This window comes from Salvelinus alpinus, chromosome 19, assembly GCF_045679555.1.
Source record: "Salvelinus alpinus chromosome 19, SLU_Salpinus.1, whole genome shotgun sequence".
In the NCBI taxonomy this organism is placed as follows: domain Eukaryota; kingdom Metazoa; phylum Chordata; class Actinopteri; order Salmoniformes; family Salmonidae; genus Salvelinus; species Salvelinus alpinus.
Window position 1 is genome coordinate 36,062,757 of NC_092104.1, and position 27,269 is coordinate 36,090,025.

Genomic DNA, 27,269 nt, shown 5'->3' on the forward strand with positions numbered 1-27,269 from the left:
TTCTATGGGCTAGTAGTTAGTAGACCAACTGGTTTCTATTAGTGTTTTGGGTGAGTAGGCTAATTGAGAGTAACAAGAACAGGAGAGCTTTGCTGGACCTGTATTTATATAACATGAACCCACCAGTAAGAAATTCAACCAGTGAGTGAACTCAGTAATGGAATCAGTGATGGTGCCGTCCAGGGTTCTGAACTGGCAACAATTTAACTCAAAGAAGTCATATTCTCTGTAACAATCACTCGTTGCTGTCTATAAATTCGCAGCCTATGATAAAGCATCACAAAACTCTCTAAAATCAATTACTTTCTTTTAATACCAAAATGTAACCAGATGCCTCAACATATCGCTATTGTTACCGCTTTATTCACTTTTTTTCATTCATCTCGAGCATAGACAACATATGGCGCATTTCCTGTATAGATTGTTTTACCACATCACAATTATTCATTTCCTACACTGTCTAATGCAATGATTACAGTGTAGGAGGTGAAGTGTCTGTTTTATTTCTCAGAATGCCCGCATTCATTCCCCCGACACGAAAGCTACGCGCCTATCAATAGTCTCTCTTCAGCACCACCCTTCATCCCAACCTGCCCCGCTCGTCTCAAAGGATACAGGGGAGTGACGCAGGAGGATAGAAGGAAAAACTGCGCCGAACCTCGAAAGAAGGATTGGGTAGGGGGTGCTGCAATAAGACAAATTATGTACACCCAATTGTAAGTCACGGATCCTCCGTTCCCTAGAACTGAGACCGAAGCACGTCCTGTCTGGTCAGAGGACGTGGAAGCCAGACTCACCTGTTATCTATTTTACGCAGCCACCCACGAATCGTTTGATGGATGCGAATCGAATTTGGATAATTATTTGAGGTAGGCGAAGGTTAGATATTCGTGTTGACTTTTCTCGCCGTGACCAGTAGACATATCCTTCCTCGAGTCAATTGAACAGGTCTAAACCTTGAAGCAGGTACAGGCCACTCCATCGGTAGGATTAGAAAATAAACGAATTTAATTGATACCATTTTGACAACCAGTTTTTTCTTCTGCGACCCCGGATTGATTAATTTACAACTGATCCTTCTATTCAAATGGAAAAATAGGTTTGGTTATAGGCTATTGGTAGGTTAATTCATCCATTGTTAATTTGCATCAGAGGGGAGGATTCGCCATATACCTTTTCGTATACTTTTTTGATCTTCAACATGAATTACCTGCGTCGTCGGCTGTCGGACAGCAATTTTATGTCCAATTTGCCCAATGGGTACATGACTGACCTACAACGCCCTGACCCGCCTCAGCAAGACCCTGCAATAGTGTCGCCTGGACCACCAGAGAGGCGTATGTCTACCAACCAGCATTCTGAGGGCTCTGGAAGCGGAGCCGGAGCTGGTTTTTTATCCTCATTTACTAAAGCTGTCAAACAAACCACTGCCGCTGTCGCTGAGAAAGTCACCGAGGTAGCAGGCGTTGCCTCTGGTGCCAAGATACTCCTGGTTATTGATGACCAACAGACAGACTGGTAAGGAGAGTGATGTGTAAGGTTAGACGCCATTATACTCAAATGTGAGCCAGTAGCCTATGCTTCCAATAAACAGGTCATAATTAGGATATGCTTAATCTTTACTATAGTCATAACACACACGTATGCATATAGAGCGAGACAACGTGAGACTAATACAGTGTATATGTCAAAGACATGTTATCCACAGTCATTACCTAAACAGGACACAGAAATTGCCCGTTTGCACCAACAGCGCATTCCAGGTGGTCTCGCGTGTGCCAGGCATGGCAAACGAGACTATGCTACATATTCAGATGGTTCTGTCGTGCCAAATAAGCATGCATAATGTACACATTTTAGAGTTTTTGGTATGCTTAAAAGGATTGTTCACTCAAATTACACATTGGTTTCCTTTCCCTGTAAGCAGCCTATGGACAAGGTATGACCGTGTCACACCCTGGCCGAGAGCTTTGACTTAACTAATTTCACTACCATAGAACCGACTACAACACCCTAGGTTTACACCAAGAGCAAAGCGAGCAGGTTATTTGAAAATGGGCTTGAGTGGAAATACATGAAAGGTAAATCGAGGCATGTAATAGGTCAGACACACTGAGAAATGACTGTCTACTTAGCACCTCTGCCTAGCTTTGGAAGTTAAAGCTGCTATATGTAACTTTTTGGGTAACCCGACCAAGTTCACATTGAAAGATACGTTCTTGATTGTCATTCTCATTGAAAGCAAGTCTAAGTGGTAGATCTGTTCTATGTTAGCTATTTCTATGCTTCCCGCTCTTAAATTTTGTTTTGGTGTCTTTTAATTTCGGTTTTGTACACCAGCCTCAAACAGCTGAAAATATATTTTTGGTTATGGAAAATAGGGGGTTAGATGGTACAATGATTCTCTACACTATACTTGCTTTGTCCCATTAACTGAAGTTAGACGAACTATTAGAATTGTATCAACCAGGAAATAGCGGAGCGATTTCTACATAGTGAACCTTTAACTTTTTGTTATGCATATAGAACAGTTTTACCTCCAATTTACTAAATTGAAATACAGCAGGCCATAAGGTGGCAGTATCTTTTTTGGCTTGTGCCTGCTGTAACTAAAGTAAGCTAACTGGCAAGCTACGCTGTTGTTGCTAGCTAGAATTTGTAGTAAGCCTTTGTTGATACTTGGCATTAACTGGATAACTAGCAACATAAATAACAATGGATTTATTTTTGGAATGAAGCAGCTGCCTGTTAACTGTTGAGTCAGTGGAGTAGCTAGCTAGTTATGTTGTGCTAAATAGTGATGCTAACCATTTAGCTAACTTTAGCTAGCAAGCAAACTGGCAGTATGGGATAATGGAGAGCGAATGAAATTATTTATTAATCTTAAAATAGCTAGCTTGGTAAAGCGTTGTGTGCATTGTGCTTCACACCCATTCGTTTCATATGCCAGCCAACTAATGCGCAGCTCCACATTATCAAACTGAACCTAACAAGATTTTTTTTTTATTCAAGCCCAAAACTCCAATCCTCAATGTGAAATATGTAAAGTCTTGCTCTAGATGTTTATATTTATATGAAGCGTTATTGCTTGTTAGGAAGCTCATATTTCTTCCCCAATTTTGTCTTTTATCATCAACTATTTTAGCGTCGCAACAAAATGGAGGGATACATAAAACACAATCAAATTTAATCCAACAAAAACAGGTTTCAGTGCAGCGAAAGCATTTCCATGATAACCTTAATTTAAATAATCTCATGCAAGTAATACTTCTCGTCACAAAACCAACGCTTCGCTCACCGCAAACAGGGGCAGGGGCAGTTTATAAAGGGGCAGAGAAAAACAGTGAGCCAATCACATCACTCAATGAATCAAGCAATAAACAAGCTCTCAGTTAGGAGCATATGGACAGCTAGAATTTGCACATCATGTTCAAATCATCTATAATTGACCTTGTTGAGCTTCACACTCAATGTGAGATACTTGTGTAAAATACCATGATGATTTATTGTTCCAAAATAGTTAATGTTTTTCTGTTTTATTTGATGTACGTATATGTCACCATCATTTGAGTATGCTTGTGTGATAGGAAAGCATTAAAAACTGCTGTCCAAAGTAGGCCTAGTTGCTACGCAAGTCAAATATTTTTCTACCCCTCTTGCCTCTCTTCTCTATAGGGTAAAGGTCTTCAAAGGTAAAAAGGTTCATGGTGAATTCGACATTAAGGTGGAACAGGTGGGTTGCTCTTGCACCTTTGTTTTTTTCATTGTCTCTTTTCACTGTATAATTATTTTGGTGACTGGTTTTCCCATACAAGGCATTAAAGACGTGCTTTTTAGCTTGACATTTTTGTAGAATAAAGGGGTGTTTGCGTGAAATAAAGAAGGACAATTTAGAATAGAGTTGATTTTATATTTCAGTCATTTAATAGATGCTGTTATCCAGAGAACCATATAGTAGTGAGTGCATACATTTTCATATGTACTGGTAACCCATGGGAATCGAACCAACAACCCTGGCATTTTATGTGCCATGTGCTACCAACTGAGCCACACAGGAGTTGGAGAGGTGATTTGAGGTAATACAAGACCCAATGAGACTCACAGGTAACCTCATGATGGGCATTATTGAGTGTAGGGATTGAAGCCCACAGATAGACAACCCTTGCATCTAGTGACATTATCAGACTGTACATTGGTGCTGCAGACCTGCACTTACTATATGCAATAAACAATGAATCAAAGAAAACACAAGACATGAATAACATATTGAACTATGTTAAGTGGACTGAGAGTTGGATAATCATTAAGTGTGATAATATGTTGTCACTCTGAATCTGTTAACAATATCTATGGAAAATAAGATGATATTATGGACCCCAAAACATTTATACCCGGTGGTGGAGTTAATGCTACCATCTGTGCTTTGTAAATGAAGACTTGAAAATGTTTTGGGATTCTTTTTTCTGCCTTGGGGCATTTTCCATGTCTCCTATTTCTGTCTTCTCCTTTTATGTTGCATTAGAGTGTTTCCGCTATGTGTGCCATGAGTCTCTCAGCAGGAATAGCCCTGTGCAATGAATGTCTCATTATCTGCAGAGGTGATAGTTGTTACCTTGTACAATCTTCATAGTATTTGGGGACAAAACCATTGAATTAATACAGTACGGTATTCCACACCATCTGTCTTCTAGATCCATCTGTCTTAACTCTATCATCTAATTTAATCACGTCTGACAAACGTTGATTTCTGGAGTGAACTATAACCTTAGAATGTCCCTGTTATTAGAATCACAATGCTGTTTGAGCATTTCGTATTATCTCAGAGCATTTCGTATTATTCCGTACAATATGTTACGAATTTGCAAAACATACAATATGCTAAGAGTTAGGGTTAAGGTTAGGCTTAAGTTTAGGAGTTAAGTTAAAGGGTTAAGGGAAGGGTTAGCTAAAATGGTTAAGGTTAGGGGAAGAATTAGCCAACATGCTAAGTAGTTGCAAATTAGGGTTAGGGTTAGGGTTAGGGTTTGCATTATACGTACACTCATCCAGCCCTACCAACCACCTTACTTTAGTTTTTGCCTTAAGTAACCATATGTCTTATGTAACTATATGAAACGTAACATATCATACTAAATGGAGTATCTCAGATTTACATACAGAATAATAGAAAATAATCGGAGGCCAGGTTGGGGATTGACACTGATGTTTTCCATTCAGGCTGACTTCTCTGAAATCAACTTGATAGCTCATGCTACGGGGGCCTATAGTGTTGATATAGAAGCCATCCGGAATGAAACCAAGGTCACCAAGTAAGTCTACTGTACATCCTTTGAATACAGTGTTCTACATGCTGTTTAAATGCTGAGTGCATTCAAAAACATGATTTTCATGTGTTTATATTTCCACACTATGAGGTTGGAATAATACTGTGAAATTGTGAAAATTATGACAATGCCTTTTTAGTGTAAGAGCTGCTTAAAAAGACCACCTGACATTTCTGCCTGTTTTGGTGGGATGGAGTTTTGGTCTGCCTGGTGACAGTCCTAGCTAAATTCTTGCTTGAGAAACTGCTCCTTGTGAGGAAGCTATTTTTGTTTCTTTTTGGCCATTTTAATTGAAAACTGTCACAACAAGGTACTTAATTGTTACCCAGAAATTATTTGATATTGAGAAAAAAACTGCTGCAATGGATCTTTAAGATAGTTATAAAAAAAAAAACTAAGATCATCAGTGTGTCATGATTTCTGATGTTACAAGACATGCAGGATTTCTTGCAAGTTTCAAGTACAATACCAGAATAAAATGTTCATATGTCTGTCTGAATATAATGTATTGGTAATTTGTGGAATTGTTTTGTATTTTCTATTTTGCAAGATGTTTCAGGCCTGACTTTGTGCTGGTTAGACAGCATGCCTTCAGTATGGCCAAGAATGGAGACCACCGACACATAGTGATTGGGTTGCAGTATGCTGGTCTCCCAGGTGTAAACTCTCTGCACTCTGTCTACAACTTCTGTGACAAGCCATGGGTGGTAAGTAGTGTTGCCCGGTATACTGAAACTTATTTTTTGATGCTAGAACATAAAAAATGGTTTGGTACTAGAATTTTTGTTACTTTCGGTACTTCTATCAAATGTGTCTCACGTCGTCTAGTATTTGAGAGAGGATCAAGTCTGTCTATCAGTGCAGCCGATGTCCCCTTTTAGAGCATGCGCACCGTGCCTGCTCCACTTAAGGAGTCCTTATACATTCTGGCAGAACTTGGCTATGCGAAACGAACGTCTGTGCTCGCGTACTCCCTAAAGACCTTCGCTTGAAAAGAAGAAAAAAGCTGCAATATTACTGTTATTTGTCCCTCTTGAGCCACCGTAGCAATAACATACCCAGTAACACTTTCTCAAAATAGGTAGAATTAATCTAAAATAAATCCAAAATCTATAATTAATTTAGATGATTTTGCCGAGGAGGTCCTTTTACATCCATCTAAGATGTTTGGTGCAGTATTTCTCAAGTGGAAAAATTTCCATGAAAACTAGTCTTCTCTCGTTGAATGACAACGAGCACTTAATTGAATAATCCCGTCCATAGCTCCCACTCCTACTAGGAGTAGTACTGTTGACCAATCACCGATGAAGGGGCATAGACTTTGGCTACCGAACCTCAACTTGAGTCAAGAAAACAAACACTGCCGAAGACCAAAACTAACCAAAACGTCAGAAAATGTCATCATAATATATGCGCAAACTGTTTCGTCTTGGAAGCATACGGTAAGCTTAACTCATTGCTAGTTCTAGCCTGTCCCAAAGAACCACTGCACAATCTGGGCTGCATCATGTTAGCTCCCCACTCCATTGTGCTGCAGAAAAGTTAACACACTTGAATAATGCAACACGGCAAAATGTTGCAACTGTTAATTACTGTTCCCAAAACAATGTCGTTTACATGCTAAGAACACTTTCAATGCAAGATACCGGTTGAAGCTGATATCAATTCACTACCCTACAAGCTGATTTCAGTGGTGATGTTATCATGTACATTTTTCCGTGGGGCAAAAAAATATAAATATTATGTAGACGCATTCCAGCAAAGCCAATAAACAACACAACAGTAAACAATACATGAATTGCACTATAATGGTGACAAAACAGTGCCACAAACTGTTAGGGCCTACATAAAGCTGTCCCAACAGCAGAGCTTTCTTTTCAGCACCATGGAGTGAATTCTTACCACCGCTACACCTCACTATCAGCTGAGCATTGTCTGGCAGCAAAACAGTTCATTCAACCTCATTTACTGACTTCAAAAAAAATATAGCTGATATGGCTGACTTGCTTAAACAAATGTTGTTTCTACTGACAATTGAGATGTACAAACTATGGCATAAGGCAAAGAGGTAATTCGTAATTTCGATTAAGACATTAATGAGCGAGCTAAGACGGACCTAGTCAATATAATTATTTGTTCAGCGCTTTTGAAATGTACAGTGACAGAATTCCGAACATGAGCCGTTCTTACAGTATTTTCCCTGTACACCAAGTCAGAACCGTAGGATAAATACAGGGGGAATATAAGCAGACAATTTAAGCTCTTAAAATATTCGATGATGACATTTCTCTAAAACAGGCTATAGGCTACATGTGCACCACCAAGTCAGAACAGCTGGCTAAGTTATGAGGGGGAAAGGAACCAAATTATTAGAGTGAGGCACATGGGCTACTAACAGCTAACTACACAACATAGACTTTGTATTACTTTCTTAGCAACAGTATACATATCTTCCTGGCATATTACATCATTTATGCAGCAGCACACAATACATTTCTGGACACACCTTGTTGTGCCTTGCTCACTTGAACAGGAAGGTGGCGTGGACTTGTGGGCAAATTTTGTCATCAAACTTTGTCATCAAAGTCTGGCGTTCTCTGGATTTATGGTGCTTTCAAGACAACTGGGAACTCTGGGGGAAAAAACTAGGTTGAATCATGAGTCAGTGATCTTCAGAAAGAGGCCAGAGTTCCCGACTTGGAATGACCTTTCAAAACGTATTTTCCCAGTCGGAGCTAGTTTTTTCAGAGTTCCCAGTTGGCTTGAATTCACTGAAGTCTGAGATTTCCCAGTTCCGAGTTTCCAGTTGTTTTGGACGCGGAAGTCATGCTGGGATAGCATGGCCAATGTATTCAACCTTTTCTGGCCCGTGGTGTTGCATGTGAATGTTTATCCTTTTAAGCTTGGAAACGGGACCCTTTTACCCAGACTTGGACCACACACCCTCTCCACTGAATAGCAGGCTACCGATTGCTTTGCAACGCTTGCAGTTAGCCGCTGATTCCTTACAAACCACTCATTGTTGAATTTGCGATTTCCAACTTGTTGTGGAATGTTTATGTCCAATGGCCGATGAGCACCGAGCCAATCACGGTGCAACTACAGAACATTACCAACCCCTACACTCTGTATTTTCCGCTGGCTGCCACACCACCTCAGAAAGCACTGTGCTAGGCTGAAACACCTGCATTTTGGAGCTGACTTACTCAAGAAAGCAAAAAAGAGACCATGTTTGTATGCAGCTTTATTAACTCAATTATATATTTTTACATTGTTTGCAAATTGATATGTGACATGTATTAATGCTAAAATAACATGCAAAACAGGCAACGGCTAGCCCCACCTTCCCTGAATGACGGGTCGCCACTGGCTGATTTCAAAGCGGATTGTCACCAAAAACCATACAGTCATTGCAAAAAACGTTATTCATTCACTTCGTCTCCCTCGCCTCAGTCACATCTCTCCTGTTTCTCTTGCTGTGTGTGAATGACGTCATTTGATCTTAAAGAGACAGTGCACACTTTGATAAAAGAAGAGATTGCTTCTTCTATACAAATGTTTTTGATCAGTACAATAAAATAGGTCCCAAATAGAAAGGAAACAGAACATTTTTCATCTGTAGCCCCATGAAATCAGCCAAAATAAGCTCAATAACTCAATGCATGCACACATTCCTATTGAATATGCATTCACCTGCATTGTGAATAGGCCTAGTCTACAGCTTGATTTAATATTCAGATTAACATTATGTAGTTAGATTGGTAAAAACAAAGTCAAATTGTTTGTATGCTTGTATAATTGATTCATTAATACATACATGGCTGTCTCTGAAAAATTGACATCAAACATTTAAAATGTAATGATATTGAACTCAAAAGATCTGTCTGGATCAAGTGCCATTATGTGATTTAGGCTAATACGCCTTCTTTTTATGCCATGGTATCGTTTTGGTATCCTTTTTAATATTGTTTTGGTATCGAGTATCGTGATGGCATCGAGTATTGTGATACTAAACCTGGTATCAGTATCAAAGTCAAAATTCTGACAACACTAGTGGTAAGCATGGCAATATAAAGCAGATTAAATTGTTTTTTTTCTTGAGCTAGACAGATCATGACTATTGATTTTACTGTAAAGGTAACGTATTTTTTGTATTATCATGTCTTGTTTCAGTTTGCTAATATGGTGAGATTGTACAAACAACTGGGACCAGAGGAATTCCCACTGATCGAGCAGGTTTACTATCCCAACCACAGGGAAATGGTGGGTGTTCTGCCATCTGCTTCTCTCTACTCCTCCCCCACCACGGCATGGCCATGTCCTCACACTAAACAGACCTAAGCACAGACTATTAGGTTGCCCCTCTGTTTGGATGACACACATGCTTCTGTGGCCAGTAAGACAAGGACAAAGGAATAGTTAGTTCACATCTATTTTCTCAGATCTAATTACGGCAATCAATCTTAATACTGGCTCAGAGTGCATGTGTACAGGTCCTAGTTGAGCCAGAGTGGGTTTGATTATTTCTGTGCCCTACGAATCCCCTCAGTAGCACTGCACTGAGATCAGTGTCTGCCTGTGTTGCCGCAGTGCTGTCCCCCTCCATGACTACAGTCGCAGGCCTGCTCTCGGCTCAGCTCGCCTCAACGATCAACATGAATCACTCCATAATCACTCCAGTTTTACTTTACCTTTTTGGGCTCATGCTGGCCTCAGCATATTTCACTCAATGAAGTAGATGTACACTACCTTTCAAAAGTTTGGGGTCACTTAGAAATGTCCTTATTTTTTAAAGAAAAGCACATTTTTGGTCCATTAAATAACATAAAATTGATCAGAAATACAGTGTAGACATTGTTCATGTTCTAAATGACTATTGTAGCTGGAAATGGCAGATTTTTAATGGAATATCTACATAGGCGTACAGAGGCCCATTATCAGCAACCATCACTCCAACGTTCCAATGGCACATTGTGTTAGCTAATCCAAGTTTATCAATTTAAAAGGCTACTTGATCATTAGAAAACCCTTTTGCTATTATGTTAGCATAGGTGAAAACTGTTGTTCTGATTAAAGAAGCAATAAAACTGGCCTTTAGACTGGTTGTGTAACGGTTGTCGAAGTCGTTCTCCTCCTCAGACGAGGAGGAGCATGGATCGGACCAAGACGCAGAGTGGAAAGTGGTCATTATTTAATGAAAACGAAAACAATACACGATACGATACAAAACAACAAACGTGACAAAACCGAAAACAGTCCCGTGTGGCACGAACACTGACACGAGATACAAACACCCACAAAACACACGTGAAACCCCGGCTGCCTTAGTATGATTCTCAATCAGGGACAACGATTGACAGCTGCCTCTGATTGAGAATCATACCAGGCCGAACACAAAACCCCAACATAGAAAATCACACATAGACAGCCCACCCCAACTCACGCCCTGACCAACTAAATAAATACAAGAAAAAGGAAAAACAGGTCAGGAACGTGACAGGTTGAGTATCTGGGTTCGATTACAGGCTCAAAATGGTCAGAAACAAAGAACTTTCTTCTGAAACTCGTCAGTCTATTCTTGTTGTAAGAAATTAAGGTTATTCCATGCGAGAAATTGCCAAGAAACTGAAGATCTCGTACAACGCTGTGTACTACCCCCTTCACAGAACAGTGCAAACTGGCTCTAACCAGAATAGAAAGAGGAGTGGGAGGACCCGGTGCACAACTGAACAAGAGGACAAGTACATTAGAGTGTCTAGTTTGAGAAACAGATGCCTCACAAGTCCTCAACTGGCAGCTTCATTAAATAGTACCTGCAAAACACCAGTCTCAACGTCAACAGTGAAGAGGTAACTCCGGGATGCTGCCTTTCTAAGCAGAGTTGCAAAGAAAAAGCCATGTCTCAGACTGGCCAATAAAAATAAAAGATTAAGATGGGCAAAAGAACACAGACGATGGACAGAGGAGCTCTGCCTAGAAGGCCAGCATCCCAGAGTCACCTCTTCACTGTTGACATTGAGACGGGTGTTTTGAGGGTACTATTTAATGAAGCTGCCATTTCTCAGAACAAGAATAGACTGACGAGTTTCAGAAGAAAGTTCTTTGTTTCTGGCCATTTTGAGCCTGTAATCAAACACACAAATGCTGATGCTCCGGATACTCAACTAGTCTAAGGAAGGCCAGTTTTATTGCTTCTTTAATCAGAACAACAGTTTTCAACTGTGCTAACATAATTGCAAAATGGTTTTCTAATGATCAATTAGCATTTTAAAATTATAAACTTTTAGCTAACGTGCCAAAACGTGCCATTGGAACGTTGCAGAGATGGTTGCTGATAATGGGCCTCTGTACACCTAAAAATCAGCCGTTTCCAGCTACAATAGTCATTTACAACATTAACAATGTCTACACTGTATTTCTGATCAATTTGATGTTATTTTAATGGACAAAAAATGGCCTTTCTGTCAAAAATAAGGATATTTCTAAGTGACCCCAAACTTTTGAACGGTAGTGTACAGTAGATGTTTTAATTACAAGGGTTCTCACTCAGCTGATTTCACTGTATCATCTTATCTATATAGCCCATTAAAACTTGATGTGGCTTTCTTATTTAGCTGTATCCTGACTCTTTTAGCAAAGAACAGCAACTTTGAGTTTATAGTTTACTCAATTAGCAATTTACTAAGAAACTCTGTGCTGCACATTCCCTTTAGTCAAACAAACCTACATATCTGGAGACTGTGTAGTATGATGTTTGCCAATGGAGGATGTTGTGTTGTCTTTTGCTCCAGATCACCACTCCTGGTTTCCCTGTGGTGGTGAAAATGGGCCACGCCCACTCAGGGATGGGGAAGGTAGGATAGGCCTGCTCTTGTTACTGTTTTAAATAAGATAAAGTAGGCCTGGATCAGTGTTTATGCTTCACAAGTCATTACTATGAACATAATCTATTTCAATCGTATCTTTACCCTGTAGGTGAAAGTGGACAATCAATATGACTTCCAAGATATTGCCAGTGTTGTTGCCCTGACCAAGACCTATGCCACATCTGAACCTTTCATCGATGCAAAGTACGATGTCCGCATCCAGAAGATCGGAGACAATTACAAGGCCTACATGTGAGTGAGCTCCTTGTTGTGGTGTGACTGAGGTCAATCCATTCTACAAAGTTCCAAGCTATTTAGCACACGCTACAGATCAAAGACCAACAAGATCCATTTAGACTGCATATCCCAACATTGATGTGAATTAGATGATCAAGAGAGAACATGCTAAATGGTAGATCTTGTCTTTTTAACAGGCGGACATCGATTTCAGGGAACTGGAAAACCAACACTGGTTCAGCCATGCTGGAGCAGATAGCCATGTCAGACAGGTGAGTGCTATCACAGACTGGGCCTTTGTGCATCAGACAGACAGCCATGTGTTTCCTAGTTAGTAACAGTGTTCTCCAACATTGTAGGTATCGAATGTGGGTGGACTCCTGCTCTGAGGTGTTTGGTGGTTTGGATATGTGTGCTGTGGAGGCTCTGCATGGGAAAGATGGCAAGGATTACATCATAGAGGTAAAGGATTAGAAGTATTTTAAACTATTTACATTATGTTGCTCCTATACCTGTGTAGTAACACTGTATTTACACTGTTAACAGCATTGTATTAACATGTCATTTCCCCCTCTCGTTCCCTCAGGTGGTGGGCTGCTCCATGCCCCTGATTGGAGACCAGCAGGATGAAGACCGTGCACAAATTGCAGAATTGGTCGTCTCCAAAATGAACCAGACAGTCCCACACATTGCAAGTCCCTCTCCTGTCCGCCCCACAGCTGCACAGCCCGCACAGGTGACACACTGTTGCTAACCACAACTCAGTTTATTACACTTAAAATTAGTCAACAATTGTCAAAAGCCGTGTGTTTAGATGAGTGGTCTCTTTTGTTAATTGGCCAGTATATTTGGTCAATTGATCAACTAAAAGTGTATTTGTAACCCATTAACTCTGTGTCTCATTGTGATATGTTGGCCATTCAGAAAGCTGCATCCCCTCAGCCCATCTCACAACCCAAAGTGCCACAGGCTCAGCAACGCCCTCCTCCCCAAGGTAAGAAAATGGCTCTATATTAAGGCCCCAAATCCCAATTGACACTGTTTGCTTTTGTTCATCAGCTGGTAATAAGATAGCTACATAGTTGTTTTTAAATGATTGCTTGATAGGGACTCTGGACTCTGGATAAACAGTGCTCTGTCTCCTCCAGGTGGCCCACAACAAGCCCCCACCAGCACTACCGCCCCTCGCCAAGGCTCCCCCTCCCAGCAGCGCCCCTCACCCCAAGGCCAGCCCCCTGCCCAAAGCTCCAACACCCAGAACCCCTCTGCCCAGGCACCACAGCAGGCCAGACAGGCCAACCCAGGAGCTGGGGCCCAGCAGCGTCCCCCAGGGCAGGGGCAGAAACACTCCTCTGGTCAGGGCTCCCCCCAGAGATCCATGAGCCAGGGGGGCTCCCCCCAGAGCCAGAGGCCACAGCAGTCAGGTCCCCAGCAGCAGCAGCAGCAGAGACCCCCCCCTGGAGGCCCGGGCCAGAAGCCCACAGGGGGCCAGCCCCAGCAGAGGCCCCAGCAGAAGCCAGGTCAGCCCGCCAGGCAACAGTCCCAGGGAGGCAGTCCCCAGGTCCCACAGCAGCAGAGGGCTCCAGCCCAGCAAGGTCGCCCCGGGGCCCCTACCACTCAGCAGCCCCGCCCTAGTGCCCAGGGCCAGGGAGGCCCCGGAGGGAAACCCCCTCTGCAGCAGAAACCCCAGCCCCCACTGAAGCCCAGCCATGACCACCCTGCTATGGGAGCCACCCCTCCACTGAAGTAAGCAAAGCTTTCCTAAAATATTCCAAAACATTCAATACAATATAATTTGTGCTTAGTGTATCCCGACTGTATTACTCAATAGCTCAATATTTAAAATCAAATCAAATTGTATTTGTCACATGTGCCGAATACAACAGGTGTAGACCTTACAGTGAAATGTTTACTTACAAGCACTTAACCAACAATGCAGTTTTAAGAACAATACCTAAAAACAATAAGACATAAAAGTAACAAATAATTAAAGAGTAGCAGTAAAATAACAATAGCGAGGCTACATACAGGGGGTACAGGTACAGAGTCAATGTGCGGGGGCACCAGTTAGTCAAGGTAATTGAGGTAATATGTACATGTAGGTAGAGTTATTAAAGTGACTATGCATAGATAATAACAGATAGTAGCAGCAGCGTAAAGGGGGGGGGGGGCAATGCAAATAGTCTGGGTAGCCATTTGATTAGATGTTCAGGAGTCTTATGGCTTGGGGGTAGAAGCTGTTTAGAAGCCTCTCCGACCTAGACTTGGTGCTCTGGTACCGCTTGCCGTAGGGTAGCTGGAGGGTAGCTGGAGTCTTTGACAATTTTTAGGGTCTTTCCTCTGACACCGCCTGGTATAGAGGTCCTGAATGGCAGGAAGCTTGGCCCCATTGATGTACCGGCCCGTACGAACTTCCCTCTGTAGTGCCTTGCGGTTGGAGGCTGAGCAGTTGCCATACCAGGCAGTGATGCAACCCGTCAGGATGCTCTCGATGGTGCAGCTATAGAACCTTTTGAGGATCTGAGGACCCATGGCAAATCTTTTCAGTCTCCTGAAGGGGAATAGGTTTTGTCGTGCCCTCTTCACGACTGTCTTGGTGTGCTTGGACCATGTTAGTTTATTGGTGATGTTGACGCCAAGGGACTTGACGGTCTCAACCTGCTCCACTACAGCCCTGTCGATGAGAATGGGGGCGTGCTCGGGTCCTCCTTTTCCTGTAGTCCACAATCATCTCCTTTGTCTTGATCACGTTGAGGGAGAGGATGTAACATCCTCCTGTTGTTTTTGTCAGATGTAATATGACACCAGTCAGCCACACAGGATGCTCTATCTATCTCACTCTAGATAAAGATGGTTGTATAACTGATGAGAGGATTCTGTTTTCCAGATTTAGCTTTCATTTCTTTTTATCTCCACCATGGGGACTGATGTGCATGATCCTGTTATTCCTGTAGGCTAGATCTTGAGAGATAAATATTGAATTTGCAAATAATCTATGTTTTGTAATGGGATATGTTATAAGATCGTTGTTTGATCGACATTACAAATGTTTGGACTGGGTGTGCATGAATCACTCATATGCATAAGTCTTGTGGACTGTTTTTGTATTATGTAAAATCATGCTCAAAGGAATGTTTTTTCACACTTCGTGTACTGCACACTATTCAACAAGCCTTTTTCCAGTGACTGCCATCATCTAGAATTTCCTGCACTCCTTCAACCCTTTTTTGTTTGTTTGTTAAACCTTGGGAATTTGTTGTAGCCTATATGTTGTGCTCCCCTTTATCATTGCTCTACAATATAATTTGCAGAAGCTGTAGAAGTGTGTGTTAAAAGCTTTTACAATCAAGCATGCGTGATCAATGTGCAATGTGCATGGCTGATCAAGTTTTGATTCATATTATTCTTCACAGGATTCAACAATAACATTAAATGTGTCTAATTTCAGGAAACACTGAAAAAGTCATGAATATTTGTAATGAATGACATGGTGACTATTACTTTTCCATTGAGGATCAGGAAATTACAACTATTTTTGATCATGCTAGATTTGATGGTCTCATTGATGAGAGGTTGGTATTAAATACCATCGGGTATGACCATGTTGAATTTCTCAGTAATTCTCTGGTGATGAATGAAACATGAAGTTTAGTTGATACATCATTTAAAATTGGAGCAGTGTTCGCAGAGAAAGGAAGAGAGGATTTGCTACTAGGATACCCAACAGTAGGTGTTTGTCGTTCGAAGGTGCTCTTTGGTATAGGGGTTAATTGGTCATAAAAAAAAAACAAGGAAGACCAAGGCACTCGTCATGTCTGTCACGTTCCTGACCTGTTTTCTCTTGTTTTATATGTCTTTATTGGTCAGGGCGTGAGTGTTGGGTGGGCAGTCTATGTTTTCTATTTCTATGTGGGGTTTTGTGTTCGGCCTGGTATGATTCTCAATCAGAGACAGGTGTGTATCGTTTGTCTCTGATTGAGAGTCATACTAAGGCAGCCAGGGTTTCACTGGTGTTTTGTGGGTGTTTGTTTCCTGTGTTAGCGTTTGGGCCACACAGGACTGTTGCAGGTTAGTCACGTTTGTTGTTTTGTTAATTTGTTAGTGTTTGTTGGTTTGTCATTAAAATCATGAATACCTCCTACTCCGCATCTTGGTCCGATCCATGCTCCTCCTCGTCTGAGGAGGCGAACGACATTGACAGCCGTTACAGAAACACCCACCAAACCAGGACCAAGCGGATTGGAGAAGGACGGCAAGAACAAAAGCAATGGAGAGAAGAGGAATGGACATGGGAGCAAATACTCAACGGAGAAGGACCCTGGGCTAAGGTGGGAGAGAATCGCCGCTCTCGGGAGGAGGAGGCGGCAGCCACAGCCCAGGAGCGCTGGTATGAGGAGGCAGCACGTAAGAGAGGCTGGAAGCCCGAGAGGCTCACCCAAAAATTTCTTGGGGGGTGGCTAAAGGGGAGTGTGGCGAAGCCGGGTTGGTTACCTGAGCCAACTCCCCGGGCTTACCGTGGAGTGAGAGGGCGTCGTACTGGTCAGACACCGTGTTATGCGGTAAAGCGCACGGTGTCCCCAGTATGCGTGCTTAGCCCAGTGCGGGCTATTCCACCTTGCCGCACTGGGAGGGCTAGGTTGGGCATCGAGCCGGATGTCATGAAGCCGGCCCAACGTATCTGGCCTCCAGTACGTCTCCTCGGGCCGGCGTACATGGCACCAGCCTTACAGGTGGTGTCCCCGGTTCGCCTGCATAGCCCAGTGCGGGCTATTCCACCTCGCCGCACTGGCAGGGCTACGGGGACCATTCAACCTGGTAAGGTTGGAGAGGCTCGGTGCTCAAGAGCGCGTGTCCTCCTTCACGGTCCGGCATATCCGGCGCCACCTTCCCGCCCCAGCCCAGTACCACCAGTGCCTACACCACGCACCAGGCTTCCAGTGCATCTCCAGAGCCCTGTTCCTCCTCCCCGCACTCGCCCTGAGGTGCGTGCCCTCAGCCCGGTACCTCCAGTTCCGGCACCACGCATCAGGCCTATTGTGCGTCTCAGCCGGCCAGAGTCTGCCGTCTGCCCAGCGGTGCCTGAACTGCCCGTCTGCCCAGCGGTGCCTGAACTGCCCGGCTGCCCAACGCCGTCTGAGCCATCTGTCTGCCCAGCGCCGTCTGAGCCATCCGTCTGCCCAACGCCGTCTGAGCCATCTGTCTGCCCAACGCCGTCTGAGCCATCTGTCTGCCCAACGCCGTCTGAGCCATCTGTCTGCCCAACGCCGTCTGAGCCATCTGTCTGCCCAACGCCGTCTGAGCCATCCGTCTGCCCAGCGCCGTCTGAGCCATCCGTCTGCCCAGCGCCGTCTGAGCCATCCGTCTGCCAAGCGCCATCTGAGCCATCCGTCTGCCACGAGCCATTAGAGCCGCCCGTCTGTCAGGAGCTGCCAGAGCCGCCAGCCAGTCAGGAGCTGCCAGAGACGCCAGCCAGTCAGGAGCTGCCAGAGACGCCAGCCAGTCAGGAGCTGCCAGAGACGCCAGCCAGTCAGGAGCTGCCAGAGACGCCAGCCAGTCAGGAGCTGCCAGAGACGCCAGCCAGTCAGGAGCTGCCAGAGACGCCAGCCAGTCAGGAGCTGCCAGAGACGCCAGCCAGTCAGGAGCTGCCAGAGACGCCAGCCAGTCAGGAGCTGCCAGAGACGCCAGCCAGTCAGGAGCTGCCAGAGACGCCAGCCAGTCAGGAGCTGCCCTACAGTCGTGAGCTGCCCTCCAGTCGTGAGCTGCCCTCCAGTCGTGAGCTGCCCTCCAGTCGTGAGCTGCCCTACAGTCGTGAGCTGCCCTCCAGTCGTGAGCTGCCCTCCAGTCGTGAGCTGCCCTCCAGTCGTGAGCTGCCCTACAGTCGTGAGCTGCCCTACAGTCGTGAGCTGCCACCCAGTCATGAGCTGCCACCCAGTCATGAGCTGCCACCCAGTCATGAGCTGCCGCCCCTTATCCCGGAGCTGCCTTCCCTTATCCCGGAGCTGCCGCCCCTTATCCCGGAGCTGCCGCCCCTTATCCCGGAGCTGCCGCCCCTTATCCCGGAGCTGCCGCCCCTTATCCCGGAGCTGTTGCCCCTTATCCCGGTGCTGGCCCTTATCCCGATGCTGCCCGTTCATTTAGGTGGGTTGAGTTGGAGGGTGGTCATTGGGAGGGGGATACGGAAGCGGGGAGTGACTATGGTGGGGTGGGGACCTCGCCCACAGCCTGAGCCACCACCGTGGTCAGATGCCCACCCAGACCCTCCCCTAGACTTTGTGCTGGTGCGCCCGGAGTTCACACCTTAAGGGGGGGGTTATGTCACGTTCCTGACCTGTTTTCTCTTGTTTTATATGTCTTTATTGGTCAGGGCGTGAGTGTTGGGTGGGCAGTCTATGTTTTCTATTTCTATGTGGGGTTTTGTGTTCGGCCTGGTATGATTCTCAATCAGAGACAGGTGTGTATCGTTTGTCTCTGATTGAGAGTCATACTAAGGCAGCCAGGGTTTCACTGGTGTTTTGTGGGTGTTTGTTTCCTGTGTTAGCGTTTGGGCCACACAGGACTGTTGCAGGTTAGTCACGTTTGTTGTTTTGTTAATTTGTTAGTGTTTGTTGGTTTGTCATTAAAATCATGAATACCTCCTACTCCGCATCTTGGTCCGATCCATGCTCCTCCTCGTCTGAGGAGGCGAACGACATTGACAGCCGTTACAGAAACACCCACCAAACCAGGACCAAGCGGATTGGAGAAGGACGGCAAGAACAAAAGCAATGGAGAGAAGAGGAATGGACATGGGAGCAAATACTCAACGGAGAAGGACCCTGGGCTAAGGTGGGAGAGAATCGCCGCTCTCGGGAGGAGAAGGAGGCAGCCACAGCCCAGGAGCGCTGGTATGAGGAGGCAGCACGTAAGAGAGGCTGGAAGCCCGAGAGGCTCACCCAAAAATTTCTTGGGGGGTGGCTAAAGGGGAGTGTGGCGAAGCCGGGTTGGTTACCTGAGCCAACTCCCCGGGCTTACCGTGGAGTGAGAGGGCGTCGTACTGGTCAGACACCGTGTTATGCGGTAAAGCGCACGGTGTCCCCAGTACGCGTGCTTAGCCCAGTGCGGGCTATTCCACCTTGCCGCACTGGGAGGGCTAGGTTGGGCATCGAGCCGGATGTCATGAAGCCGGCCCAACGTATCTGGCCTCCAGTACGTCTCCTCGGGCCGGCGTACATGGCACCAGCCTTACAGGTGGTGTCCCCGGTTCGCCTGCATAGCCCAGTGCGGGCTATTCCACCTCGCCGCACTGGCAGGGCTACGGGGACCATTCAACCTGGTAAGGTTGGAGAGGCTCGGTGCTCAAGAGCGCGTGTCCTCCTTCACGGTCCGGCATATCCGGCGCCACCTTCCCGCCCCAGCCCAGTACCACCAGTGCCTACACCACGCACCAGGCTTCCAGTGCATCTCCAGAGCCCTGTTCCTCCTCCCCGCACTCGCCCTGAGGTGCGTGCCCTCAGCCCGTTACCTCCAGTTCCGGCACCACGCATCAGGCCTATTGTGCGTCTCAGCCGGCCAGAGTCTGCCGTCTGCCCAGCGGTGCCTGAACTGCCCGTCTGCCCAGCGGTGCCTGAACTGCCCGGCTGCCCAACGCCGTCTGAGCCATCTGTCTGCCCAGCGCCGTCTGAGCCATCCGTCTGCCCAACGCCGTCTGAGCCATCTGTCTGCCCAACGCCGTCTGAGCCATCTGTCTGCCCAACGCCGTCTGAGCCATCTGTCTGCCCAACGCCGTCTGAGCCATCCGTCTGCCCAACGCCGTCTGAGCCATCCGTCTGCCCAACGCCGTCTGAGCCATCCGTCTGCCCAGCGCCGTCTGAGCCATCCGTCTGCCAAGCGCCATCTGAGCCATCCGTCTGCCACGAGCCATTAGAGCCGCCCGTCTGTCCCGAGCCGTTAGAGCCGTCCGTCAGTCAGGAGCCGCTAGAGCCGTCCGTCAGTCAGGAGCTGCCAGAGCCGCCAGCCAGTCAGGAGCTGCCAGAGACGCCAGCCAGTCAGGAGCTGCCAGAGACGCCAGCCAGTCAGGAGCTGCCAGAGACGCCAGCCAGTCAGGAGCTGCCAGAGACGCCAGCCAGTCAGGAGCTGCCAGAGACGCCAGCCAGTCAGGAGCTGCCAGAGACGCCAGCCAGTCAGGAGCTGCCAGAGACGCCAGCCAGTCAGGAGCTGCCCTACAGTCGTGAGCTGCCCTCCAGTCGTGAGCTGCCCTCCAGTCGTGAGCTGCCCTCCAGTCGTGAGCTGCCCTCCAGTCGTGAGCTGCCCTCCAGTCGTGAGCTGCCCTACAGTCGTGAGCTGCCCTACAGTCGTGAGCTGCCACCCAGTCATGAGCTGCCACCCAGTCATGAGCTGCCACCCAGTCATGAGCTGCCGCCCCTTATCCCGTAGCTGCCGCCCCTTATCCCGGAGCTGCCGCCCCTTATCCCGGAGCTGCCGCCCCTTATCCCGGAGCTGCCGCCCCTTATCCCGGAGCTGCCGCCCCTTATCCCGGAGCTGCCGCCCCTTATCCCGGAGCTGTTGCCCCTTATCCCGGTGCTGGCCCTTATCCCGATGCTGCCCCTTCATTTAGGTGGGTTGAGTTGGAGGGTGGTCATTGGGAGGGGGATACGGAAGCGGGGAGTGACTATGGTGGGGTGGGGACCTCGCCCAGAGCCTGAGCCACCACCGTGGTCAGATGCCCACCCAGACCCTCCCCTAGACTTTGTGCTGGTGCGCCCGGAGTTCACACCTTAAGGGGGGGGTTATGTCACGTTCCTGACCTGTTTTCTCTTGTTTTATATGTCTTTATTGGTCAGGGCGTGAGTGTTGGGTGGGCAGTCTATGTTTTCTATTTCTATGTGGGGTTTTGTGTTCGGCCTGGTATGATTCTCAATCAGAGACAGGTGTGTATCGTTTGTCTCTGATTGAGAGTCATACTAAGGCAGCCAGGGTTTCACTGGTGTTTTGTGGGTGTTTGTTTCCTGTGTTAGCGTTTGGGCCACACAGGACTGTTGCAGGTTAGTCACGTTTGTTGTTTTGTTAATTTGTTAGTGTTTGTTGGTTTGTCATTAAAATCATGAATACCTCCTACTCCGCATCTTGGTCCGATCCATGCTCCTCCTCGTCTGAGGAGGCGAACGACATTGACAGCCGTTACAGAAACACCCACCAAACCAGGACCAAGCGGATTGGAGAAGGACGGCAAGAACAAAAGCAATGGAGAGAAGAGGAATGGACATGGGAGCAAATACTCAACGGAGAAGGACCCTGGGCTAAGGTGGGAGAGAATCGCCGCTCTCGGGAGGAGAAGGAGGCAGCCACAGCCCAGGAGCGCTGGTATGAGGAGGCAGCACGTAAGAGAGGCTGGAAGCCCGAGAGGCTCACCCAAAAATTTCTTGGGGGGTGGCTAAAGGGGAGTGTGGCGAAGCCGGGTTGGTTACCTGAGCCAACTCCCCGGGCTTACCGTGGAGTGAGAGGGCGTCGTACTGGTCAGACACCGTGTTATGCGGTAAAGCGCACGGTGTCCCCAGTACGCGTGCTTAGCCCAGTGCGGGCTATTCCACCTTGCCGCACTGGGAGGGCTAGGTTGGGCATCGAGCCGGATGTCATGAAGCCGGCCCAACGTATCTGGCCTCCAGTACGTCTCCTCGGGCCGGCGTACATGGCACCAGCCTTACAGGTGGTGTCCCCGGTTCGCCTGCATAGCCCAGTGCGGGCTATTCCACCTCGCCGCACTGGCAGGGCTACGGGGACCATTCAACCTGGTAAGGTTGGAGAGGCTCGGTGCTCAAGAGCGCGTGTCCTCCTTCACGGTCCGGCATATCCGGCGCCACCTTCCCGCCCCAGCCCAGTACCACCAGTGCCTACACCACGCACCAGGCTTCCAGTGCATCTCCAGAGCCCTGTTCCTCCTCCCCGCACTCGCCCTGAGGTGCGTGCCCTCAGCCCGGTACCTCCAGTTCCGGCACCACGCATCAGGCCTATTGTGCGTCTCAGCCGGCCAGAGTCTGCCGTCTGCCCAGCGGTGCCTGAACTGCCCGTCTGCCCAGCGGTGCCTGAACTGCCCGGCTGCCCAACGCCGTCTGAGCCATCTGTCTGCCCAGCGCCGTCTGAGCCATCCGTCTGCCCAACGCCGTCTGAGCCATCTGTCTGCCCAACGCCGTCTGAGCCATCTGTCTGCCCAACGCCGTCTGAGCCATCTGTCTGCCCAACGCCGTCTGAGCCATCTGTCTGCCCAACGCCGTCTGAGCCATCCGTCTGCCCAGCGCCGTCTGAGCCATCCGTCTGCCAAGCGCCATCTGAGCCATCCGTCTGCCACGAGCCATTAGAGCCGCCCGTCTGTCCCGAGCCGTTAGAGCCGTCCGTCAGTCAGGAGCCGCTAGAGCCGTCCGTCAGTCAGGAGCTGCCAGAGCCGCCAGCCAGTCAGGAGCTGCCAGAGACGCCAGCCAGTCAGGAGCTGCCAGAGACGCCAGCCAGTCAGGAGCTGCCAGAGACGCCAGCCAGTCAGGAGCTGCCAGAGACGCCAGCCAGTCAGGAGCTGCCAGAGACGCCAGCCAGTCAGGAGCTGCCAGAGACGCCAGCCAGTCAGGAGCTGCCAGAGACGCCAGCCAGTCAGGAGCTGCCCTACAGTCATGAGCTGCCCTCCAGTCGTGAGCTGCCCTCCAGTCGTGAGCTGCCCTCCAGTCGTGAGCTGCCCTCCAGTCGTGAGCTGCCCTACAGTCGTGAGCTGCCCTACAGTCGTGAGCTGCCCTCCAGTCGTGAGCTGCCCTCCAGTCGTGAGCTGCCCTACAGTCGTGAGCTGCCCTACAGTCGTGAGCTGCCACCCAGTCATGAGCTGCCACCCAGTCATGAGCTGCCGCCCCTTATCCCGGAGCTGCCGCCCCTTATCCCGGAGCTGCCGCCCCTTATCCCGGAGCTGCCGCCCCTTATCCCGGAGCTGCCGCCCCTTATCCCGGAGCTGCCGCCCCTTATCCCGGAGCTGTTGCCCCTTATCCCGGTGCTGGCCCTTATCCCGATGCTGCCCCTTCATTTAGGTGGGTTGAGTTGGAGGGTGGTCATTGGGAGGGGGATACGGAAGCGGGGAGTGACTATGGTGGGGTGGGGACCTCGCCCAGAGCCTGAGCCACCACCGTGGTCAGATGCCCACCCAGACCCTCCCCTAGACTTTGTGCTGGTGCGCCCGGAGTTCACACCTTAAGGGGGGGGTTATGTCACGTTCCTGACCTGTTTTCTCTTGTTTTATATGTCTTTATTGGTCAGGGCGTGAGTGTTGGGTGGGCAGTCTATGTTTTCTATTTCTATGTGGGGTTTTGTGTTCGGCCTGGTATGATTCTCAATCAGAGACAGGTGTGTATCGTTTGTCTCTGATTGAGAGTCATACTAAGGCAGCCAGGGTTTCACTGGTGTTTTGTGGGTGTTTGTTTCCTGTGTTAGCGTTTGGGCCACACAGGACTGTTGCAGGTTAGTCACGTTTGTTGTTTTGTTAATTTGTTAGTGTTTGTTGGTTTGTCATTAAAATCATGAATACCTCCTACTCCGCATCTTGGTCCGATCCATGCTCCTCGTCTGAGGAGGCGAACGACATTGACAGCCGTTACAATGTCATTAAAATACCTTTATCATTACGGCATGTTCAATAGAACAAAGATTTAAAAGAGCAGTGTTCCTTAGTGCATGTGATAGAGGGCCCAAATGTGGAAGGAGTAAGAGAAAGTGTTATGTAGTAGATTATGACTGCATCAGGAATATGGCTTTAACAAGCTATTAACAGTCAAAGCTGCAAACAATTCCTTCAATTCATTTCTCTTTGTGCCCTCCAGAACTAGGAACCCTGGTCAAAATCAAAGTTGAAAAAGGAGCATGCCATTTGTCATTCACCGATCAAGTTGAGCTGATCAATGCACTGAATCAGTTATGTAATTAATTATATTACATACTGAAGGAACTTGTGTGTCTCTCTCTCTCTTTCTCTCCTGCCATGCCCTAGTCTTACCATTCCATGAGTTTGCTGCATGACGTTAATAGCCTCTTCCTCTCCTCTATTGCCATTTCCTCTCTTTATAGCAAGTCCCAGTCTCTTACCAATGCCTTCAACATTCCAGAAACACCAGCCCCGCAGGCCAGCCTTAGCCAGGATGAGGTGAAGGCTGAGACCATACGCAACCTACGCAAATCTTTTGCCAGTCTCTTTTCAGACTGAGAGATGGAGTAAGCCCCCCTCCCACACCGACAGAAAGACAGACAGACTGAAAGACAGACCCTTCCCCGCCAATGCGCAAAGGACCAACAGGACTTCACCTCCCTATTATGGACATTGATGTACATTGATGTGAACATTCATTATAAAACATCCACTGCCTATACATTTCAAGACCACACATAGAATATAATACAGCTAGGTTTGTTGGTGTCAGTCTGAAACATTCCCAGTCACCTTCACATTCAAAATGATTTACACACACACACACACACACACACACTTCTCTTGTTGTTGCACGTGTGTTTAAATCTCTGAAAAAAGGTGAAGATTCTTGTCCCTTTATAGATTGTGTTGTTATATAATGGGACATTACATTTCAATAGGTGGCCTGTGTTACTACAGTGGCTGTTTGTATGGTATGTATTGAAAGATATCTGCTTGGTCATCCTTTGATCATTTTGAATGTTTTTTATGCTAATAGTGGGATCAATACACTGGTAATCTTCATGAAAGTGTTGCCAGTTTTCTGTTGTTACTGTAAAATCATAGTGACACATTTGACCAACTTTTGGTTGGCTCTCAAATAAACCATCACTAAACCATCACAGTAGGTCACTTCATTGTTACAGTAAAGCAACACTATAGCTGTTTGAGCTACCCATTTATTCTAAGTGATGTTGCTTTAGATGCATGTCAATAAAGGAGGTATGGTTGCAGTTTCAACCACTCACTTTGGCGCTTGTAACCGTGTTGTCACATGTAATTAGCTAGAGTAGTTAGCATTGCAAAAGTATGTGTTGTTTTTGTGAGAATGCCGTTGCTGCCTCCCTCTCCCTTATCCTGTTACATTAGGACAAAACCCCAATAGCACTCATCTTGGAAAACATGCCTTACACAGACACAGAGTTCAGTCAGATCAAATGGTATTGTCTCAGGGATGTCCTGGTGATTGTGACACACGCGTGTCAGGAGTCAGGTCTTCCATACGTTGCACTGTAATTAGGATAATGATCTACTGCAAATGATAGCAAAAGCATATGTTTTTATTGAGGTAGAATGTATTTGTTATTTGAAATGTATTTGCACATGAAGTATAACAAAATTATACTTGAATACATGAACCAAGAGATGTTTTTTTGATTTTAATGTCAGTTTGTCAGATTGCAGAGACACAGCCATCTTAGTGCTCTATTTTACCAGCCCACAAGGGCCTGGAATGCTGCTGTCTCTGTGAGTGGAGAGTGCCTGTGCTGTCTGTCCCCTGTTTCCCAACAGGGTCACAGCTTATGAGCAGGAGGCCTAGTCCAATGAAATGAAAAATACTTCTGTTTGATTTTCTACTCATAACACTTTCTCCCCAAAATATCAATCAATGACCCCTTTGATAATTGGTCAGAAAAAGAGCCCATTGCTGAGACCTCTTTCAAGGGCACTAAACATGTCTTCCAAAAAGAGTGTGTTCCATGTCAACATGGCAATATGTTGTTTTGGAGCCAATTCGGAAAGTCCCAATCTCCTGGCAGAACCCCTGTGCATCGGCCCCTTTGTGTATCCACAGTGACCCCTTGTGATAAGTGGTGCATAAACGTATTCATGTTGTTCTGTAAAACTGTCAAACCAAATAGAATTGTCGTACAGATGGTGACATACAAAATATGCAGATTCGTCACGCCCCCCCCCGCGCTGCTGGCTGTGCTTGTTAATATTTTGTGTGTTTTCAATGAATACTTGTGGATGTTGGTTGATTTTTGGCATTTCTGTCATTCATTTTTGGGGATTAAGCCCTTTTTTAGTACTGGCATTTATGGTCATGGATTATTTCTACTTTTTGAAGAAGCTTTTTTAACTTCAGTTTCTCTTCTATTCAGGATTACATGTCTTTGTTTTTTGAACGTCTATTAAACTTCTTATAATAGGACTCAATGTAAATCATAACTCAGCAAACAGAATTGTCATGGTATACCATTTTGTGTGGATCACAGAAACCTCAAATGATACCTCCTACAAATCTGTGAAATTGACTTGTCTAGATGAAGGTGTGATTGGCATGAATTGTTACTGTTTTACTCTGCTCTCTGCCTCTGCTTGTAACAGAGTGGTATGCTTTCCCTCCTATAACTCATAGCTATGTTTGGAGTTATAATCCTCCTGTGGATTATACATTGGGGGGATAATTACAACAATCTTGATGAATCATATTTGTTGATATTCATAGACGTGTTTGTTGACGTGGTACATGTTTCTTTTAAATGTTTACATTCTTTTTAATGGATATATTTGAATGTATGTTTACAATTGGTAGGCTATGCCTTTTTCCTTTGGTAAAGTGGTTTTCCTGTTTCTAAATGCAGATGTTTTGTTTTAGAAAGGTTTTATCTGTTATCTGCACTATGAATTTCTGTGAAATTGATTGTCAATATTGATGCCTGCCAGATGTATAAAATAAGAAATCTATATATGTATCTAAAATAAACAACAATCAAGAGGAAATATTAAATATATTGTAAATCATGGTGGAGTGTTAAAATACATGTAGAAACGTATAGTTGATGTTATTTGCAATGTAGCTGAATAATTATGTGAAAATTACTATGCTATCAACATGTGCACATATTCAATAAAGTTCAAGACCAATAGTAA

The 27,269-nt window shown here is 46.4% G+C and overlaps 1 protein-coding gene across 2 annotated transcripts; it reads left to right on the forward strand.

Annotated features, from left to right (window-relative positions):
- Positions 1-490: 490 nt before the first annotated feature.
- LOC139545469 (synapsin-1-like) lies at positions 491-27,269 on the forward strand. 2 transcript variants are annotated; one of them, XM_071353259.1, is made up of 13 exons: positions 491-1,518; positions 3,676-3,733; positions 5,218-5,309; positions 5,875-6,031; positions 9,498-9,587; positions 12,116-12,178; positions 12,300-12,442; positions 12,625-12,699; positions 12,787-12,889; positions 13,014-13,163; positions 13,352-13,421; positions 13,576-14,173; positions 24,494-27,269. In XM_071353259.1, exons 1-13 carry the CDS (start codon positions 1,202-1,204, stop codon positions 24,627-24,629), a joined length of 2,052 nt encoding a protein of 683 aa, XP_071209360.1. In that variant the 5' UTR covers positions 491-1,201; the 3' UTR covers positions 24,630-27,269. The 2 variants fall into 2 exon arrangements, with proteins under 2 accessions (XP_071209360.1, XP_071209361.1); XM_071353260.1 differs by having other exon boundaries at positions 494-1,518; positions 24,532-27,269.

Coding starts and splice junctions, on each gene's coding strand:
- LOC139545469 (XM_071353259.1), top strand. CDS start 1,202: ATGAATTACCTGCGTCGTCGGCTGTCGGACAGCAATTTTATGTCCAAT. Junction 12,890..13,013: donor GCAAGGATTACATCATAGAG/GTAAAGGATTAG, acceptor TCGTTCCCTCAG/GTGGTGGGCTGCTCCATGCC. Junction 14,174..24,493: donor GGAGCCACCCCTCCACTGAA/GTAAGCAAAGCT, acceptor CTCTCTTTATAG/CAAGTCCCAGTCTCTTACCA.